General features: G+C 40.2%; 2 protein-coding genes across 2 annotated transcripts; both read right to left on the bottom strand.

The window, feature by feature from the left end:
- Positions 1-1,378: 1,378 nt before the first annotated feature.
- and2 (actinodin2) lies at positions 1,379-4,877 on the bottom strand. Its single transcript, XM_070918745.1, has 5 exons — positions 4,868-4,877; positions 4,604-4,648; positions 3,407-3,570; positions 2,006-2,908; positions 1,379-1,780 (listed from the first exon to the last, which is right to left on the bottom strand). Exons 1-5 carry the CDS (start codon positions 4,875-4,877, stop codon positions 1,379-1,381), a joined length of 1,524 nt encoding a protein of 507 aa, XP_070774846.1.
- A 6,131-nt stretch (positions 4,878-11,008) lies between these two features.
- On the bottom strand, positions 11,009-16,114 carry LOC139296810 (COP9 signalosome complex subunit 9-like). Its single transcript, XM_070919331.1, has 3 exons — positions 15,940-16,114; positions 14,859-14,931; positions 11,009-11,625 (listed from the first exon to the last, which is right to left on the bottom strand). Exons 1-3 carry the CDS (start codon positions 16,033-16,035, stop codon positions 11,588-11,590), a joined length of 207 nt encoding a protein of 68 aa, XP_070775432.1. The 5' UTR covers positions 16,036-16,114; the 3' UTR covers positions 11,009-11,587.
- Between the last annotated feature and the right edge of the window lie 164 nt (positions 16,115-16,278).

Here is a 16,278-nt window from a genome sequence, read left to right as displayed (position 1 = left end):
TTGAGAATTTTTAGCTTCCAGGAAATCAATGTGAGTCAATACAACATCCACAAACTTACAAAAACAAGTTTCTGTAAGTGTGTGTCAGGGTGGGAGGTGACAACACTGTTAAGGAGTCCTTCTTCATGTTGCTGGAGTGTGGCCCTTGAATTCCTCTTCGTTCCATTTATAACTGAGACGAATGTGGACAACTGTGACATTGTTTCTGGAGAGATAAGTAGCTGTTTTTAGCCATGCTAGCAGTGTGGCTGTGGGGATAGCACCAATTTGTCCAGACTGAAATATCTCAACAACAGGACATTCACTTTTCATTGAGCGCCGTCATCAGGTCAAAATGTTAATTTCTCCAGTACTTTGGTTTATGACCAAATACCTGCAAAACTAATGACATTCCCATCAGCCTCAGCTGTACTTTGTGGTTAGTGCTAATTAGCAAATGTTAGCATGCTTACACACTGAACTAAGATGGTGAATATTGTTAACATTGTACCTCCTAAACACCCGTATGTTAAGTTTGCCATTATGAGCATATTAGCATGCTAATATTAGCAAAGTAGCTCAAAGCACTGTTGTGCCTAAGTACAGCCTCAAAAAGCAGCTAGCATGTCTGTAGACTGTTATTCTTGTTTAGATGTAATTTGTGTCTGCAGCAAAAAGCTGAAATCCTCTGCAGATTAAATCTGTCTGCATGACTGGAAAGCAGGAGGGTTTTTGTGATTTGGGTGTGTGTGAATATAAAATGTGCAGATGTAACAACCATAAGCTATTTTCATAGCGGTGGAGCATAAACTGGTGCAGGTGTCGGCTCCCTTATACTTTCATCTTTAGCTGCAAAGGAGATGTGTTTGTGGATGATTTAACCTCGAGAGAAAATTCAGAAGTTTTTCAAATCTTTTTTATTTAGAACTTCATAAAAACTAAACAGATGAAGCATTATGAGGTTTAGAGTTACAGAAATGTGGAAAAACAACATTAAATACACTTAGGGTAACTCAAATGGAAACAGAGAATGTACAACAGAGAGAAATTCTTGCCCGCTGACACAAATTCAAACTACCCCTACTCTATCACACATCTATACATAAGACTCTTTTCTACAAACATACATACATGAAGTGTTTAATCCACAGGTTTCACATATTGCTCTTTGTTGTTTGGCCCTTTAGGAGACCTTCAGGTTATCTGGGAAAATCAGATTCACTATTAAAAAGCTGCAGTATTTTCTGATTGATTTTATAGTTTTGTATGGATGATATTGTGGAAGGTTGTGGTCCATTAAGTCCATAAAGATGAGGGACTACTGTACAGAGTGAGCTCCATTTCTGCCAGGTGGATTATCTAGCAGGTGTTGATTCTGTTATCATGTTATTTCTGAAATCTACTTGTACTGGCGCAGGACACCCCTGAGGAAGTCTTCAAAGTGAGGGACGGCGGCCTCCTTGGCAGGCTCATCAGCAGCTTTCTCCTCAGCAGCGGCGGGCTCGTCAGCTGCAGCGGCGGGCTCGGCGCGACGCAGGCGGCAGTTGTAGTCGAGCTCAGGGTCGCAGTCTGGGTCAGGCAGGATTATGCCATCCTTGTTGGTCCCTGTGGTCGCAACATCGGAGGATGAAGCAAACTTGCCACAGTTGGGGTCGAATGGATGACAGAAGGGCTTGGCTGGAGCCTTGATGTCTGCCTTGGCCTCGGGGCCAGACTTCACCGGGGTGCAGTCTTTGTCATAGTGCACATAGCAGTCGTAGCCCTCCTTGGTCTTGCCGGGGACGCCGAGCTTGTAGCGGACCTGGTTGATTGATTGATTTGTGGTTTTGTTCAAAACAGATGCAAAGCAGATCGAAGATAGCAAGTGAAAGCATTATGCAACACCCATTTCATTTCACTACATCATTTAATGAAACCAAATGGAAAGGAATAGAAGATTAATAGAACCATTCAACAAGCAAGATTAAACTAGATTAGTCAAAACAATGAACTATTCAATCCTAGTAGCAGGACTTCAAATTCAGACCTGGTGTTCGGGGATCTGCGGGGCAGGCTTGCGCAGGGCAGCAGCGGCTGCCAGTATGCAGTATGGGTCATAGCGAGGGTCGCACATCAAAGGAGCAGCAGGAGGTGCAGGCTCACTCTTGGGGGGGTACTCCAGCACGGGCTTGGTGAGGCCAGACAGCTTGGTGGCAGTCAGGGGGTTGCAGTCAGCGTCGAAGAGAGGGTTGCAGTGTTGCTCTTTAGGGGCCTCCTCTGCAGCAACGGGAGCCGGGGCAGCGGCATTGGAGACGCACAGAGGATCGACTGCTGGGTCACAGCTGGGGTACAGCAGGTGGTAGAAGCCGGTGGGGGCTTTATGGACCAGGGGGGGCATGCAGTAGGGGTCTTTGGGGTCACATTTGAGGGCAGCGTAGGATGGGGCTGGGCCAGGGGCCGGGCGGTAGCCATAAGCTGCCCTCAGGTGATACTGCAGACACTCCACATCTTCAGGGTTGCAGATCCTCAGCAGCTCAGTCTTCTGCTCAGCACTCAGGAAGGGCTCCAGGACGGGTGCGTAGTAGTAGAAGCCAGTGGGGCTCTTCAGGGGCATAGGCAGCATGGGAGTGAAGATGGGGGCTGGCACCTTGGCTGGAGCTGGAGCTGGCTCAGGCTCCGGGGCAGCAGCCTTGGGGAGGAGGGGGAAGAGGCAGTAAGGGTCGAGGTAAGGGTTGCACATCCTGACGGCAGCAGACTTGATGGGGGCAGGCATCACCACCGCAGCCTTTGGCTTGCTGGTGGACTCGGCGATGCACTCTGGATCGTCAGAATTGGCACAGGTCTTGTAGATTTCACTGAGGTGTTTGAGGTAGTGGTTGAAGGTTGGGCCCTCCTCTGACCTGTGCTTGTTCTGCAGGTAGTTCATGTACAGACGATCCAGATCCTCAACCTGAAATATAGAGTGAAAACAGGACAAAATGAATCAATCTGCTCTGATTCCATATGATTTACATGAAATAGAGAGTAAAACTAAACTAAAAATAAAACCACAAGAACTTAAACGAAGCCCTTGATAGATGAACACAAATCCTCTGAGGATTGATCTGCATGCACTTCTTCATCTCACTGTCTTGTTACTGAACCATACAGGCTAACTCTTAAACCACAGAGCTCTCACTGGTGCTGAGAACACATGCTGGAACATGACTTGCATTGAAGAGTAACTTAGCATATTAAGAGGGTAATGGCATATTAATACTTTTATATAATCATGGTCTGAGCAATAAAGAATTCATTGCTGCAAAAGCTGCTCCATAAAATGTTGAGTGCATCTAAGATAAAAAAAAATAAGAGAAAAACTCATATTGTTGCCTCATTTATAAAAGCACTGTTTCATACTCCTGACTGGGAGAAACTGAATAATTAATGTGAAACAAACTCCACTCACTCCCTCCTGGTTGTGGCTGTCCATGAAATGCTTGTACCATCCCCAGAAGTCCGGCAGGCGTTTGAACTGGGGCACAGCCAAGACGGGGAGGTTCCTTCTGTTGCGGACCAGCTTCGTCAGGCTCGCCATGGAGTCGGCCTTCACATCATCAGACACTGCAGCCACTGAGGGGAGAGGAGAGGGAGACGGTGAACTAAATAAAGTGTGCTGCTGCCAGAATTCACAGATGATGTGGTAAGACTGAATAGATTTCATTTGTTGAGTAGAGAGGATATGTAGTCTTGTGTCCTCTGTTGACAGAATTGTATTTTATACGGAGTATTGTTTTGACCTAATGTTGTTATTCAATCATATATGTGTTTGTATCGTGATATTTAAGTAAATAAACTAGCTTACTGTAAAAATCTACTGTGTTTCAAAATATACACATACGTTACAACATCCTTTAATTTGTAAATATTTATGAAGTTATACTTCGACACCACTATCATGTCCGTCTGCTAAATATGTAGCTGGAGCCAGCAGCCAGTTAGCTTAGCTCAGCATAAAGACTGGAAACAGGGGGAAACAGCTGGCCAGGCTCTGTCCAAAGGTAACAAAATCTGCACCTCTAATGCTCACTAATTAATACCTTACATCTTTTTTGTTTAAAACAAAGTGTAAAAAGGCAAACTGTAGCCAAAATTGATCAACTCTTCTCTGAGACACTGCCAACAAAAATTGTACGTTATCATATCATTCACAAATGTACCTCTGGCAGGGTTATTGGATTGGATTAGGGCTGCAACTAGCAATTCTTTTCATTATCAATTCATCTGATTAGATGAATCAGTTAATCGCTTGCTCTGTTAAATGTCAGTAAGAAGTAAATTGTAAAAATGCCCAACACAGATTCCCAGATGCCAAAGATGACTTCTTTAAAATTCTTGTTTTGTACGAAAAAACAGAAAAGCAGACAAAGAAAAGCAGAAAATCTTCACATTTGAGAGGCTGCAACCAGCAAATTTGTGCCATTCCCCATGAAAAATTACTTAAACGATTGATCGATTATAAAAACTCTGTAATTTGTAGTGGCTGAATAGAAGAATGGGTGAATAGTTGAATGATCCCTTTAAGTCAAGGTCATTCCCCAATTTATTTTTGACCTCAGTGACTAAAAAGCCAACATGTCCCACATGCCACATCACAGGTCCTCACCTTCCTCCTCCTTGTGCTGCTCCACTGGAACGGCCCCCAGAAACTCTGTAAAACACAAGCATCAGCCACATTAGCAGCAGCAGGGACATTAGCTGACGAGGAGCAGATGTTGAGCTTTCCCTCAACATCAGGGAAAATGCAACCCTGCTAACAAGCCCCTGGGTGAAACCCGGCAGGTGCTGGGGCTCTGGCGCCCCGGCACAGGCAGCATCCTGCAGATTTAACACCCCCTCCTCCACCCTCCACCCTCCTCCAGACCCTTACCCAGCCCCATGCACTCTCAGTTGGGCTTTGAACCACACCGGTGGAGTTTGTGCAACTACTGGGGGCCTCCTTAAAGCTAACCTGTAAAACTACAAAGAGTGGGCCCTCACACAGACCAATTACCAATACACTGTTAAAGTGGAAGGTGGGAGGGAGGGGACATGTCTGTGTACATCCCTGTTTCCACATGTGGAGTGTCTTCTGCTCCTCCAGGGGTTCTCTTCAGAAGTTTACGACTATAAGAAAACAGCCAAGTCAGCTGATTATGGCAGAAACTTCCGGTCCTTCTCATTTATTAATGTGGAAAATTTCCCAGTGGAGCAGTGATGGACGTCTTTTAATGACTCTGGACAGATTTTGAAGTGCTTACACTTGCACATCAACATGGCAGGCAGAGATAAGGGTAATGGTGTCTCTATAATTTGTGCCATAGATTAATGTGCTTATGGCCAAGTCATGAGCCCAAACTCTCCCGATGCAGAAGTACTCAAGTAAAAGTAGCAATACAGTGGTGTAAAAATACTACATTACAAGTAAAAGTGCAGAAGTATTGTCAGCAACATGTACTTAAAGTATCAAAAAAAAGTATTTGTTATGCAGATCAACGACCCATGTTATGTGATGTCACATTATATTTTATTGTTATATATTATTATATATTGTTCCTGATACATGTGAAAGTAACATTTTCCTGTTGTAGCTGGTCAAAGTGGAGCAACTACTTTATACTGTATACTGTTGGTTAGTTTAATCTGTAACAGTGTCTAATACTGAAACTGATCATATGTTTTCTATATAAAATCTCAATCAGAGTAACTTTTTAAAAATACTTATTGTAAAGTTTGAGAGTGAAATGCCCAAAATTCCCCAAAAGACCTCAGTATCTTCAGTGGTATGGCTACGTCCCTGTCTGCCACCTAAATGGTTGTGACAAAGATCAGACACAGTCACAGATACATTTTTAAATCAGTTAAAATGTGTAAATCAAGTCTCACCTGGTAATAAAACAATAGCTAACAGGAATCCTGTGTGGATCAGGGAAAGGGATGGTCGACCAACACGTGCCATTTTCTGTTTTCAGTGCTTCCTGAGGAAAAAGACAGAAACAATAGTCACTGATTATGATGACACAGCTGTTTTTGAGGATGGTTAACACAGTGTGAACTTCTGGCATTATACTGACGTATTATAATGCAACTAGACTTGGATTGGAGAGTTTTTCAGCAAACTGTTAGATATGGAAAAGAGAAGACAATACACAGCTTTTATTTAACTGGCTGATGCCAAAACAATAGAGAGGATTGGGGACATGCTGTAATAGAGCTTTCCAGGGATTACAGAGAAAAATAAGACTTTGGTTATGAATTTCATAATATCAAATAAAGCCACTGAACTGAACAATCAAACAGCTAAATGCTTGAAATGTTCCTCTCCATTACTGCAAGGACGGCTGTTGAATTACAGCTGCAGTGCTCAAAACCAGAGATTGTCTCCTACAGTTTCAGACTTATGAATAAATCTGATGACTTCTCATCCAAAGACAATGATGTTGAAGTTACAGGCAGTTGCTGTGGCTCTATGAACTTAGATATATAAACTTTAGCACATGCAGCATTCAGATCAGTCCTTACCTGCAAAGGTGCTGAAGTTCTGGCCTCCTGTGATCAGGAGCGGCTCTCTGGATCAAGCTTCTTGAGGGGGGGGCTTGCTGCTCTGTGGTTGTCTGAGCTGTCTAAACCCTCTACCTCTCTGCTCCCCTGTATGGGACGGACAGGCAGGGAAACATTTTTAAGGAGCCCGCTTGATCATTAAAAACAAAAAGGCATGTCATACGGCTCCGGCGTGCTGGTAGGCGCTCCAGGATTGGCTCCTGCACTGCCGTCCGTCCAACCAATAGGGGTCCTGTAATTAGGAGAGGTGAGCAGCACGACGGCTCTCAGTGAAGAAACATTAACAAGGTGCCATTTAGCGCCGGGTTTCTTTCCTCACAGGTTTGGTATTTGGGGTCAGCATGCGAGGCGACATTGTATCTAAGCCACTAGTTGAATTTTGAGATTTGAAATTTACATAAATGGCTCAGTAGGCGTGAACTTAAAAACTGTAAGCTGTTAAATCCACACAGCTTGAGGCCTCTGTTACATGAGAGCAGATTTATAAAGAAGTGCTTGCAGCTATCGCAGAGGTGGCGCTCATAAAACTTTCAATGGAAACAGTAGAGCAAGAGGTAGTCCTGGCGTTCATGGTGCCTTCCTGATGATACACAAGAAAAAAAGGATGCAAACAACCGAATCTAGAGGTAAATAACAACTAGTAAATAATAACAACCTCCTCTACAAGACATCAGTCAGATAAACCTCCTGTCTTTATTCCAGAGCTTCATCTCCATGTAGTCTGTGGAAATTGACTGCAAAGAACAAAAAAAACAATTTCTGAAATAACTACTGTGTTGCATCAGTATATTGACAAATGTGTGAGCAATATCGTCCTGGATGACAAGAACGTGACTCTTTTCAGTGGTGCAGTGCTTCATACAAGCAGTTGCACCAGCCTTTGTTCCAAACTTGGTGTCAGCATGTAATGTCAGAAGTCTGCAGCCATTTTCTTTTTCTTTGAATACAGTTACTCTGCTGGGGGTTTTTTTTACATAGGAGGTAAAGAGTTATATAAGGACTTAGCTGCTGTAGGAGGAAAAAATATCACTTCAGGTGTTGTTGTTTGCTTACTCAGACTGCAGATTTTTTTTCATTCTTACTGGCCAGACCCATAAATCTTAATAAGAAAAGATAGTTTCATGTTTTCAGTGAGAAAACAAGCATTCTTTTCCTCACTCCTAAAAAAAAGCTTACTTTTTTTGCGCATGCTTGTTTTCAATCCAACAACATGAAGGAAGCTGGAGTCATTAGGCGAGGTAGGCCTCATACAGAGGGGCCACTAATGAAGCTGCTGCTGCTGCTGCTGTAGAAGTACAGAGCCATTAGGACCAGCATGCCAGCACCACTGTTTGTTTGGTACAAGTTCCTGATGCTTGGATTGTGCCACGTAGCCTGTGCAGCCTCCAGCCTGTGTCAGTGGAATATAAAGTATATGTACTGGATACATGGGAGCTATGGAAACTAGAAAACAAGCTGAAAAAAGTCAAACACAACAGGCAATCTTTGGATGTATGTCCTTTAAAGACATATACCTACACAAATATATACATATAAATACATACAGTACAGAACCCAACCTTTTTTATTCAAACATACCCACACAGCCCTGTCAGATGAACTAAAGTATCCATTCAGCGACACCACCCATCATATTTAGACTGGACTATTTCAACCATTTATCCATAATGTTTAGCTCACTATTGAAACATCATCAAACTTCATCACTTTTAGCTATTTTAACCATTTATCCATAACTTTTAGTTAACTATATCCTGGTAACTGCAGGAGTACCCCCTGAGGTACAAGTATCTTGGTTGGGAATCACTGAAGTAGCATACAGTGTATACAGTATAACTTGCAGCTTCAGCTAAAGTTAGATATGAACATGTTTTGATTTCTACTGTCTCTATTTAATTAAAAACAACTAAATCAATAATATTGTGCCTTTAGCATCATCTTTCACTCAGTTCCTAAATGCTGGTTTCATACAGTTTGTCCCCTAGGACTGTGTCCCTCTTGCTATGACTGATGATAACTCAGCCTTGGCTATGATCCCTGCAATTTACACATTTCAGAATGACTGGGGCTGTCACAGAGGGAGACAAATTGTTGTCTCCCTCAGCTTAAAGCAGAACAGCCATCAGGAGAGATGTCTGTCTCTTTCTGTGCATGGAAAATTCACGGCAATTTAACAAAAATTGGGGCTAAGAACCCATAAAGCGTCTCATGCTACTTGTGAAAGAAAAGCTCATTAAAAACACAGACCCTTGTAAAAATGACGATGCCTGTCAAACGCTTTTATGTAAGCACTTTAGCTGTGGTTCAGGTTTCACGTCACATACAAATAAAGCAGCAACAGATCACTCTGCCATTATTAATAATTAGAAGTTGTTTGTATTACCATGAAATTTGCTATTGTCCATAGAGGATAGATTCTAATGATTTTGACTTTTCAGGTGTCAAGGTCATCAGGTCAAAATTTTAATTAATCTAATACTTTGATTTATGACCAAATACCTGCAAAACTAATGACATTCCCATCAGCTCTTTGATGTACTTTAGTTTAGTGCTAATTAGCAAATGTTAGCATGCTAACACGCTAAACTAAGATAGCGTAAATGGTAAACATTATACCATGCGTTGTCATTCTGAGAATGTTAGCATGCAAAGTTAGCATTTAGCTTAAAGCACTTATGTGCCCAAGTACAGCCTCAGAGAGCGGCTAGCATGGCTGTAGTCTCTTGTTTATTTAATTAAATGTAAATAATAACCTAATCTTGTCTAACATCTACATTGTCCTGCACACCCAGAATTATTTGCGATTCTTAATAAATAACGTGCTTAAATCTTCCACGATTGGCATTTCATTCTGCAGAGAATTATTCCTGTTCCTTTAGTTGAAGTTATATTGTGCCATGTGTGTCTGAACAGGCTAATCATGAATCATGAATGAAGCTGATCATTTCCTGCAATTAAAGACACTTTTGTTAATTGGCCCCCGATCCTTGAGCCTATGATTCATATAGCACAGGTTTTTGAGTGTAATTAATATCATTACCTTGTACATAACTGTGGAAATTTCTATGCTGACCGCACAGTTCACTGTTTTGCTGATCCTGTGCAGCGAGCTGTTAAAAACCTGCAGTTTGCATTTTGTGTTCTTCAGAAGCCTCTTATCAGTCTCCAACTTGTGCTGAATGGTAATAAAACACCAATATGCTGTTGCCCAAAACTAGAAACATTATTGACCTTCAGATCAGCATTCTTACTGCTGCTGATTTTGAGGGAGTCTCTCATTATACAGTAAATACTTTCAGTTTCAGGAATGATAACATCTACATGATACCTCACTGACCAACTGTTCTGTACGCAGCGTTTTTGTCTTTCTCTGACTGTAATCTAATCTAGCTGACAGCTGCAGATGCTCACAGCACTCACAACATTTTATTGCAAAAACTCTCCAAGCTTTTTCATATTCAAGGTAAGTATTGGTTTCTGTTTATAAAGCTCTCTTATTTTGTTTATTGGCTGCAGTATTGGGAGTTTTTGACTCGCTCCGAGTGCTGGCTTTTACATTCTGCACTTCATATTCCTGGAATAAACTGCAATACATCCCGCAGCTTTGAGATTTGGGGATGATCAATTAATCAATTAGAAGTTCAAATTTCCATTTTTGAGCACTTTAAGGACTTCTAAAGAAAAAAAACTTTAAGGTCCATTTTGTAGCATTTTGTAGTGCTCTGAAAAACAGGAATTTGAACATCTACGATTTCAACTCTGTCTGCTGATGAAGATCATGTGATATGATGGAAAGCTCTGGAAGAGTGGTGACATTGTTTGTAGAAATTAAGGAAACTGATCTTCAGTGTAATGAATTAAAAAAAGAAACATTTTGACTAATTTGGTTAGTTTTAATATTAAACTTGAAATCCAGATTCTGTAAGCTTGAAATCATTGAGTGCGTTTACATGCACATTAGTATTCCAGTCTTATCTGGTTTTGATCATATTCAGGATATGATGTTTACATGGGCCATAAGAAACCTGGTTATTCATATCCCTGTATACATGATTCTAATAGTATCCTGGTTTCAGATCATCTGTGTGCAGTTGTGTATTGATTCATCACCATGTTCTGTACCAACAATGATCAGAAACCTGGATAAGGTGTTTACATGCCACAGTACCCTGTTTTTTTTTTTTTTTATCAGAGTAGCAAATCCAGGTTTCTGAAACCAGGATACGATGTTTACATGCGCAAAATATAACCGGGATACTCCAAAAACCTGATCATAACCACAATACTACTGCGCATGTATTGAATCATCACTCTGCCTTAACTTTGTACAATTTGCTTCTTTCTTTCTGATCTACTTTATGTAAAACGTTTCCGGGTATCTAGAAAAGCGCTCTATGAATATAAACATTATTAAAAAGTGAATGAAGAGACTCAACATCTTCCCAGAATCACACACACTTACTGCTTCCTATAAACAAAATACTATTTATTGATTTTTGACCAGTGTCACATATAGAATCCATCTATCCATACACATATGTACAAATTCATGACGTAACATGACCCACTGCAGATATACATGTGACTATCACACAGTTACTCAGACAATTTAAGCCATTTTAGCAGACCATCATTTATCATATGCCATCTGCAGCATGTTTAAGGGCGACAGCATATGGAGCCTCTGCCCATCATATGTATAATTACGTTCCTAACAGGTGTTCTCCAGCACACTGAAACCTGCAATCCAGTTTAGAAACAGTCGAAGACATGAGCACGATACAAGCTCATTATTTTAAACATACCATATATGAAGGAATCCTTGGGATCTTAAGAATTTTCACAACATCTGGAGCCGGTGACGACTTTTTAAGGATGTTTTAAAAAACCCTGAAACTAGGACAACTATGAAAGGAAATTGTATGTCATTAGACAGTAAATGGTTGGTTTGCTTTCCACAAAAAAAAAAAAAAATATATATAGGGTAAAAAAAAAAAAAAAGGGTGGAGTGGTGTGAATATCATCCATCATTACTCTGGAGACACCTCTGTCAGTGGATGTCATCATCATCAAACAGATCCTCAAAATCTGGGGGAGGAAAAGAAAAACACAATTATTACATTGAAGTTACATAACAGCTGAACAATGAAACACTGGCTGTATTTCAAATGTTTCTGCGAGCCAGGCGTTTTCTCATAAAGCAGCGTTATAGGTCGGAGGGGTGCAGGGTGATAAAAGTAAAAGGATCTGGGAATGCACCAGCTGAGGAGTCTGCTGAGCGCCCTTCCTGTGGGTCTGATAGTTTGTGAGGTCAGAGGTCAGCGGGAGAACTGTATGAACACGCATGGGAATATGTGCCACATCCTCTGTTTCTGCAGGTAGATTTCATTTAACCTTCACCAAGGAAGCTTAACGGAAGACAAGCTTTCATTTTTAGTAATTGTTAAACCATTCGGTAGGTATTGCATCTCCTATTAAGCCATTAAAGCCATATGAGTGGATACATCTGAGTTTGTACTGTATATCAACTACTACTGTTTTAATTGACTTTGCCTTTTAGAAATAGCTCTTTTTATAGTCTTTGTGTGTTTTCAACAATTAGTTGATGAACAGAAAAGTTTTATGCTTTTCTTCAACATATATGATAGTAAACAGAGTATCTTTAGGACTGTTAAACAAATAATACCTGCAATTTAAATACATCAGCTTGGGCTGTTTGAAATTATCACCACCTTCTTTCATAGTTTCAGACGTTTTCATCATCATTTTTTAATGAACTGTTTGATCTACAAAATGTCAGAAAATAGTGAAAAAAGAACCATCCAAAATTCCTGAAGCCCAAAATGATGTCTTCAAACGTCTTGTTTTGTTTGATCAGCAATCCAAACCCTTAATATATTTAATTTATGATCACAAGACAAAAAAGCAGAACGGCTTCATAACTAAGAAGCTGGAACTAGCTGGAGTATTTGGTGAATTTGTATTTGAAAAATAATGAGGTATCGATTGTCAAAATAAATGCTGGCTAAATTTCTGTGAATCGACTAATAGTTTCAGCAGCACTGGGCAAACCAAAGGAAGGAACGGGCTCTACTCGTTGTCTTTACAGCAAATCTCTTGAACTCTTTTAGGGCGCTACCAGCCAGGTTTTCACATGTAAGTGTGTAAAATAATCACAGACACCTGGCTGACACACACACTCTGACAAAGGCAGAGCACAAAACGTCCTTGTATGTAAGGGACTGTTGCGAAAGGTTTAGTAAGAAGACGTTTTTAGTGATCACCCTAAACCTTTATGTAAACATGTTCTATTGTGCTGTATAAATAACATTTGCTTACTTAGTACAGTCTACAAACAGTACATTGTGACTGTCTGTTATCCACAAGTCCTCCTTGTACACAGACTGCTGTTTTAAAAGGTGTCATCAAACACACAGAACATAGAAATCAGACAGCACATGACAGAAAAACAACATTTTGGCCCTAATTAAAGCCTTCACAAAAAAAAAATGACCTACAATGAAAGACAGGTACGCTCAGGTGACAGAATTCTTTCTGTCATGTTGTAACGGCTGGTCATATGGCCAAAAATATGTAGCATTTAGTTTTCCCTTAAATGGAACTAGTGGCCACCAGACCAAAGGTACACAAACGTGTATGGACAGGAGTGTCCACGTACTTTTGGCCAAATAATGATCAAATAATAATATCAATTATCAAATGTCCACTTTCTGTACACTGCCATCCCATTAACTCTTTAACTTTAACTATGAGCGTCAATGCAAAAATAGATATTACCCAATTTTAACTATACAAAAAAACAAGGCAGAAAAAAAATAGCAAATTGAGGTTACCAATGTGAGCCTGTAGAGTTCATACTGTACATTTCCAAAGAGATTCATGTTTTACTTTCAGCGATTATACTGCAGTTTCATATCAGCCTAGTGAGTAAAAGCTTTGTAAAATCCCGTAAAAACATTAGATCAACAATTACAAAACACTAAAGTTATTTAATTTCAATGGCTCTGCTGTAGCCTGAATATTACTGAGAAGTGTGAAATAACACAAATTAGCCCAAACTGTCACAGCAATTTTACTTTTGTGACTGTGAAAGAATTAAGCCAGTGTGTCACTGATTGTTTAAATGAATGAGCATTAAAAATCCCTTTAAAAATGTAGGCCAGGGGATTGGGAGCTGCTTTCAATAAGCCCAGAGACAGTAAAGTGTTACACATCTCTATCAGAAGGGAATAACGCCTGCCACCCTAAATGAGCCTCATACAAAGCACATCCACAGAGCTCCTGCTGAGACGGCTGCGTGGAATCTGTGTCGCATATGGCGAGAGAGTCGTGGCCGTTTGATGTAGCTGCGCCTCGGGACAGAGATCACACTACATTATAAAACACAGTTTGTAAAAGGGGGGCAGGGATACAAGGAATGTTTTGGGGCCAGTAAAGAGATTCCCTGCTGTGGAACCAGCAGCACTCTGACGCCCAGGGGTGAAATAACATTATGTACTAATAGATTCAATCTGCCCTGCCTGACAATTTCTATTTTTTTCATTTGAATTGATACATCTGTACATCTGATTTGTAAAATCCTATGAGAGGATCAGTACAGTCAAAAGGCGTTGTAAGGCTCTGTCTAGAGGTGAAAAGATTAATCAACACCTTTCAGAAAATCAATACAAAAGTCAGAGACACAAAGTCCACAGATTCAAATTCTGTGAGAATTTCATCAAAAGTCTTTTGGGCTGCCAAAATCGAACTCGCAAATTAAAAAAAAAAAAAAACTAACTAATCTCTGTGGTCTTTTGTTCATGTGTGTGACACACCCCTCTCTCCTGCTAAGTCCCTCCAATCAAATACAGACTTCAAGACATCCACTTCCTGAAAATATTTTCCACCCAAACGTATACAATCTGCTGAGGAGCCTGAAGCCCAAAGTTTGGAAGATCTAATTTAGCAGACAAAAGACAAGTCAATTCAAGTATCCAGAACATTCAAGTATGTATGTATATATATATATATACACACACACACACACACACACTGTTTGTGTGTATTGAATTGTCTGACAAGGATATAGTATAGACACAGCCCTAGTCCTATTAAAAAGGAGTATATTTTCTTTTAAATATATTACTGTATGGATAAGGCCAGTGGTATAAACAATGTCTGCAGATACCATGGACTAACTCAGGGCACAATAACAACAAATCAGTATTTCCTCAATATTTTATGTTTCAAGTAGATTGGTTGGTTTTTTCAGGTGCAAAGGTAAGGCATGGCAAGTTGTATGTCTATAAGCAAACCGTTACCATTGAAGAAGTCTGAATGAACTGCCTTTTCATTGGCAGCCAGGTCCATCAGCAGTCCTGTGCTTCCCCCAGCCTGCCAGAGAACAAACATGCAGCTCAGAGGCACAAACTTATGCCAAGAAAGACAGCCAGCAGTTAACCAGGAAACCTGCTTATTACTAACAGTCTGTTTAGATAAACTAGACATTATAATTTAGTTGTGGTCAAACATAAACCTGCAAAGACACTATATTTTGCATTCTTGTGTGATTGTGGCTCCATGTGAATTGTTAGTTTGCTACTTATTTACTAAATCAAATAGATCAGGGAGATACTACGAAACATTTGTACCGTGATATGTGAACATGTATTGTCTGGGTTGGTTAACATTATACTGAGATAGGTCTTTCAGACAGTAAGCCAGTATGTGGCTTATTTAGATTAACTTACAAATACACAGTGGTGGAAGAAGTACTCAGATGTTTTACTTAAGTATAAGTAGCAAACCTAGTTTTTTAAATGTCCTGCATTCAAAATTTTACTTAAGTAAAAGTACTAATATACCTAAAGTACCAAAGTACTTCCCATTTCAGAATAACATTATTATAATATTGGATTGTAATTCTTGCATTAATGTGTACATCAGTTTAACGTTGCAGTTGGTAATGGTTATTTTATTATTTTATATACTGCAGTAAAGCCATAAAATAAATATAGTGGCGTCGACGTATCATAAAACGGAAACGCTAAAGTGAACACAAGTACCTCATAATTGTACTTACGTACAGTACTTGAGTGAATGCACCACCGAGTTAATCAACGTTATTAACTGCACGTGTGAGAGGAGCTTTAAGTCAACGTAACCAAGAGACAGACGAGAAAAGACACAAGCTAGCGTTACATTAACATTAGCGTGTGGGAAATTATTAGTTATTTTTCGTAAATTTTAATAGTTAAAACTAAATAGCCATTTAACTATAGAGGTATTAGGCTGGAAGAAAAGAATAATAACGAAGGCCGTTGCGGCTAGCTTAACTAACGTTGGTCAATTGTTTATATACGTAACTAAGCTAATGAGTTAGCAGCTAGTTAGCTAACGAACCTCATCCAGATCGACGTACGGTCCAGCGCCCTCCGGAAACATCTCATCCACTGCTGGTTTCATGACGGTCGAGTTGGACTGATCCTTTAGTGGCATGGATGAAGAAAAACCACGAGGTCTTATTGTCAGATTTTCATCAAATTCTCAGCTAGAGAAGCTACACAACTAGGCTAGTGTGGTGCCGGATGAAAATAGATCCGACGATAAAGTCTAGTTAAGACACAAAGGTTCCGCCACAAGTTTGAAGTATGCTTTCATTGATAAAATTGTGACATCATTCTTATAATCATTTATATTTACGTAATTTAGAAGTAGTCCGTTTTTACCGAGGCAATTGGT

This window comes from Enoplosus armatus, chromosome 14, assembly GCF_043641665.1.
Source record: "Enoplosus armatus isolate fEnoArm2 chromosome 14, fEnoArm2.hap1, whole genome shotgun sequence".
In the NCBI taxonomy this organism is placed as follows: domain Eukaryota; kingdom Metazoa; phylum Chordata; class Actinopteri; order Centrarchiformes; family Enoplosidae; genus Enoplosus; species Enoplosus armatus.
This window is presented reverse-complemented; position numbering and strand designations above follow the sequence as displayed.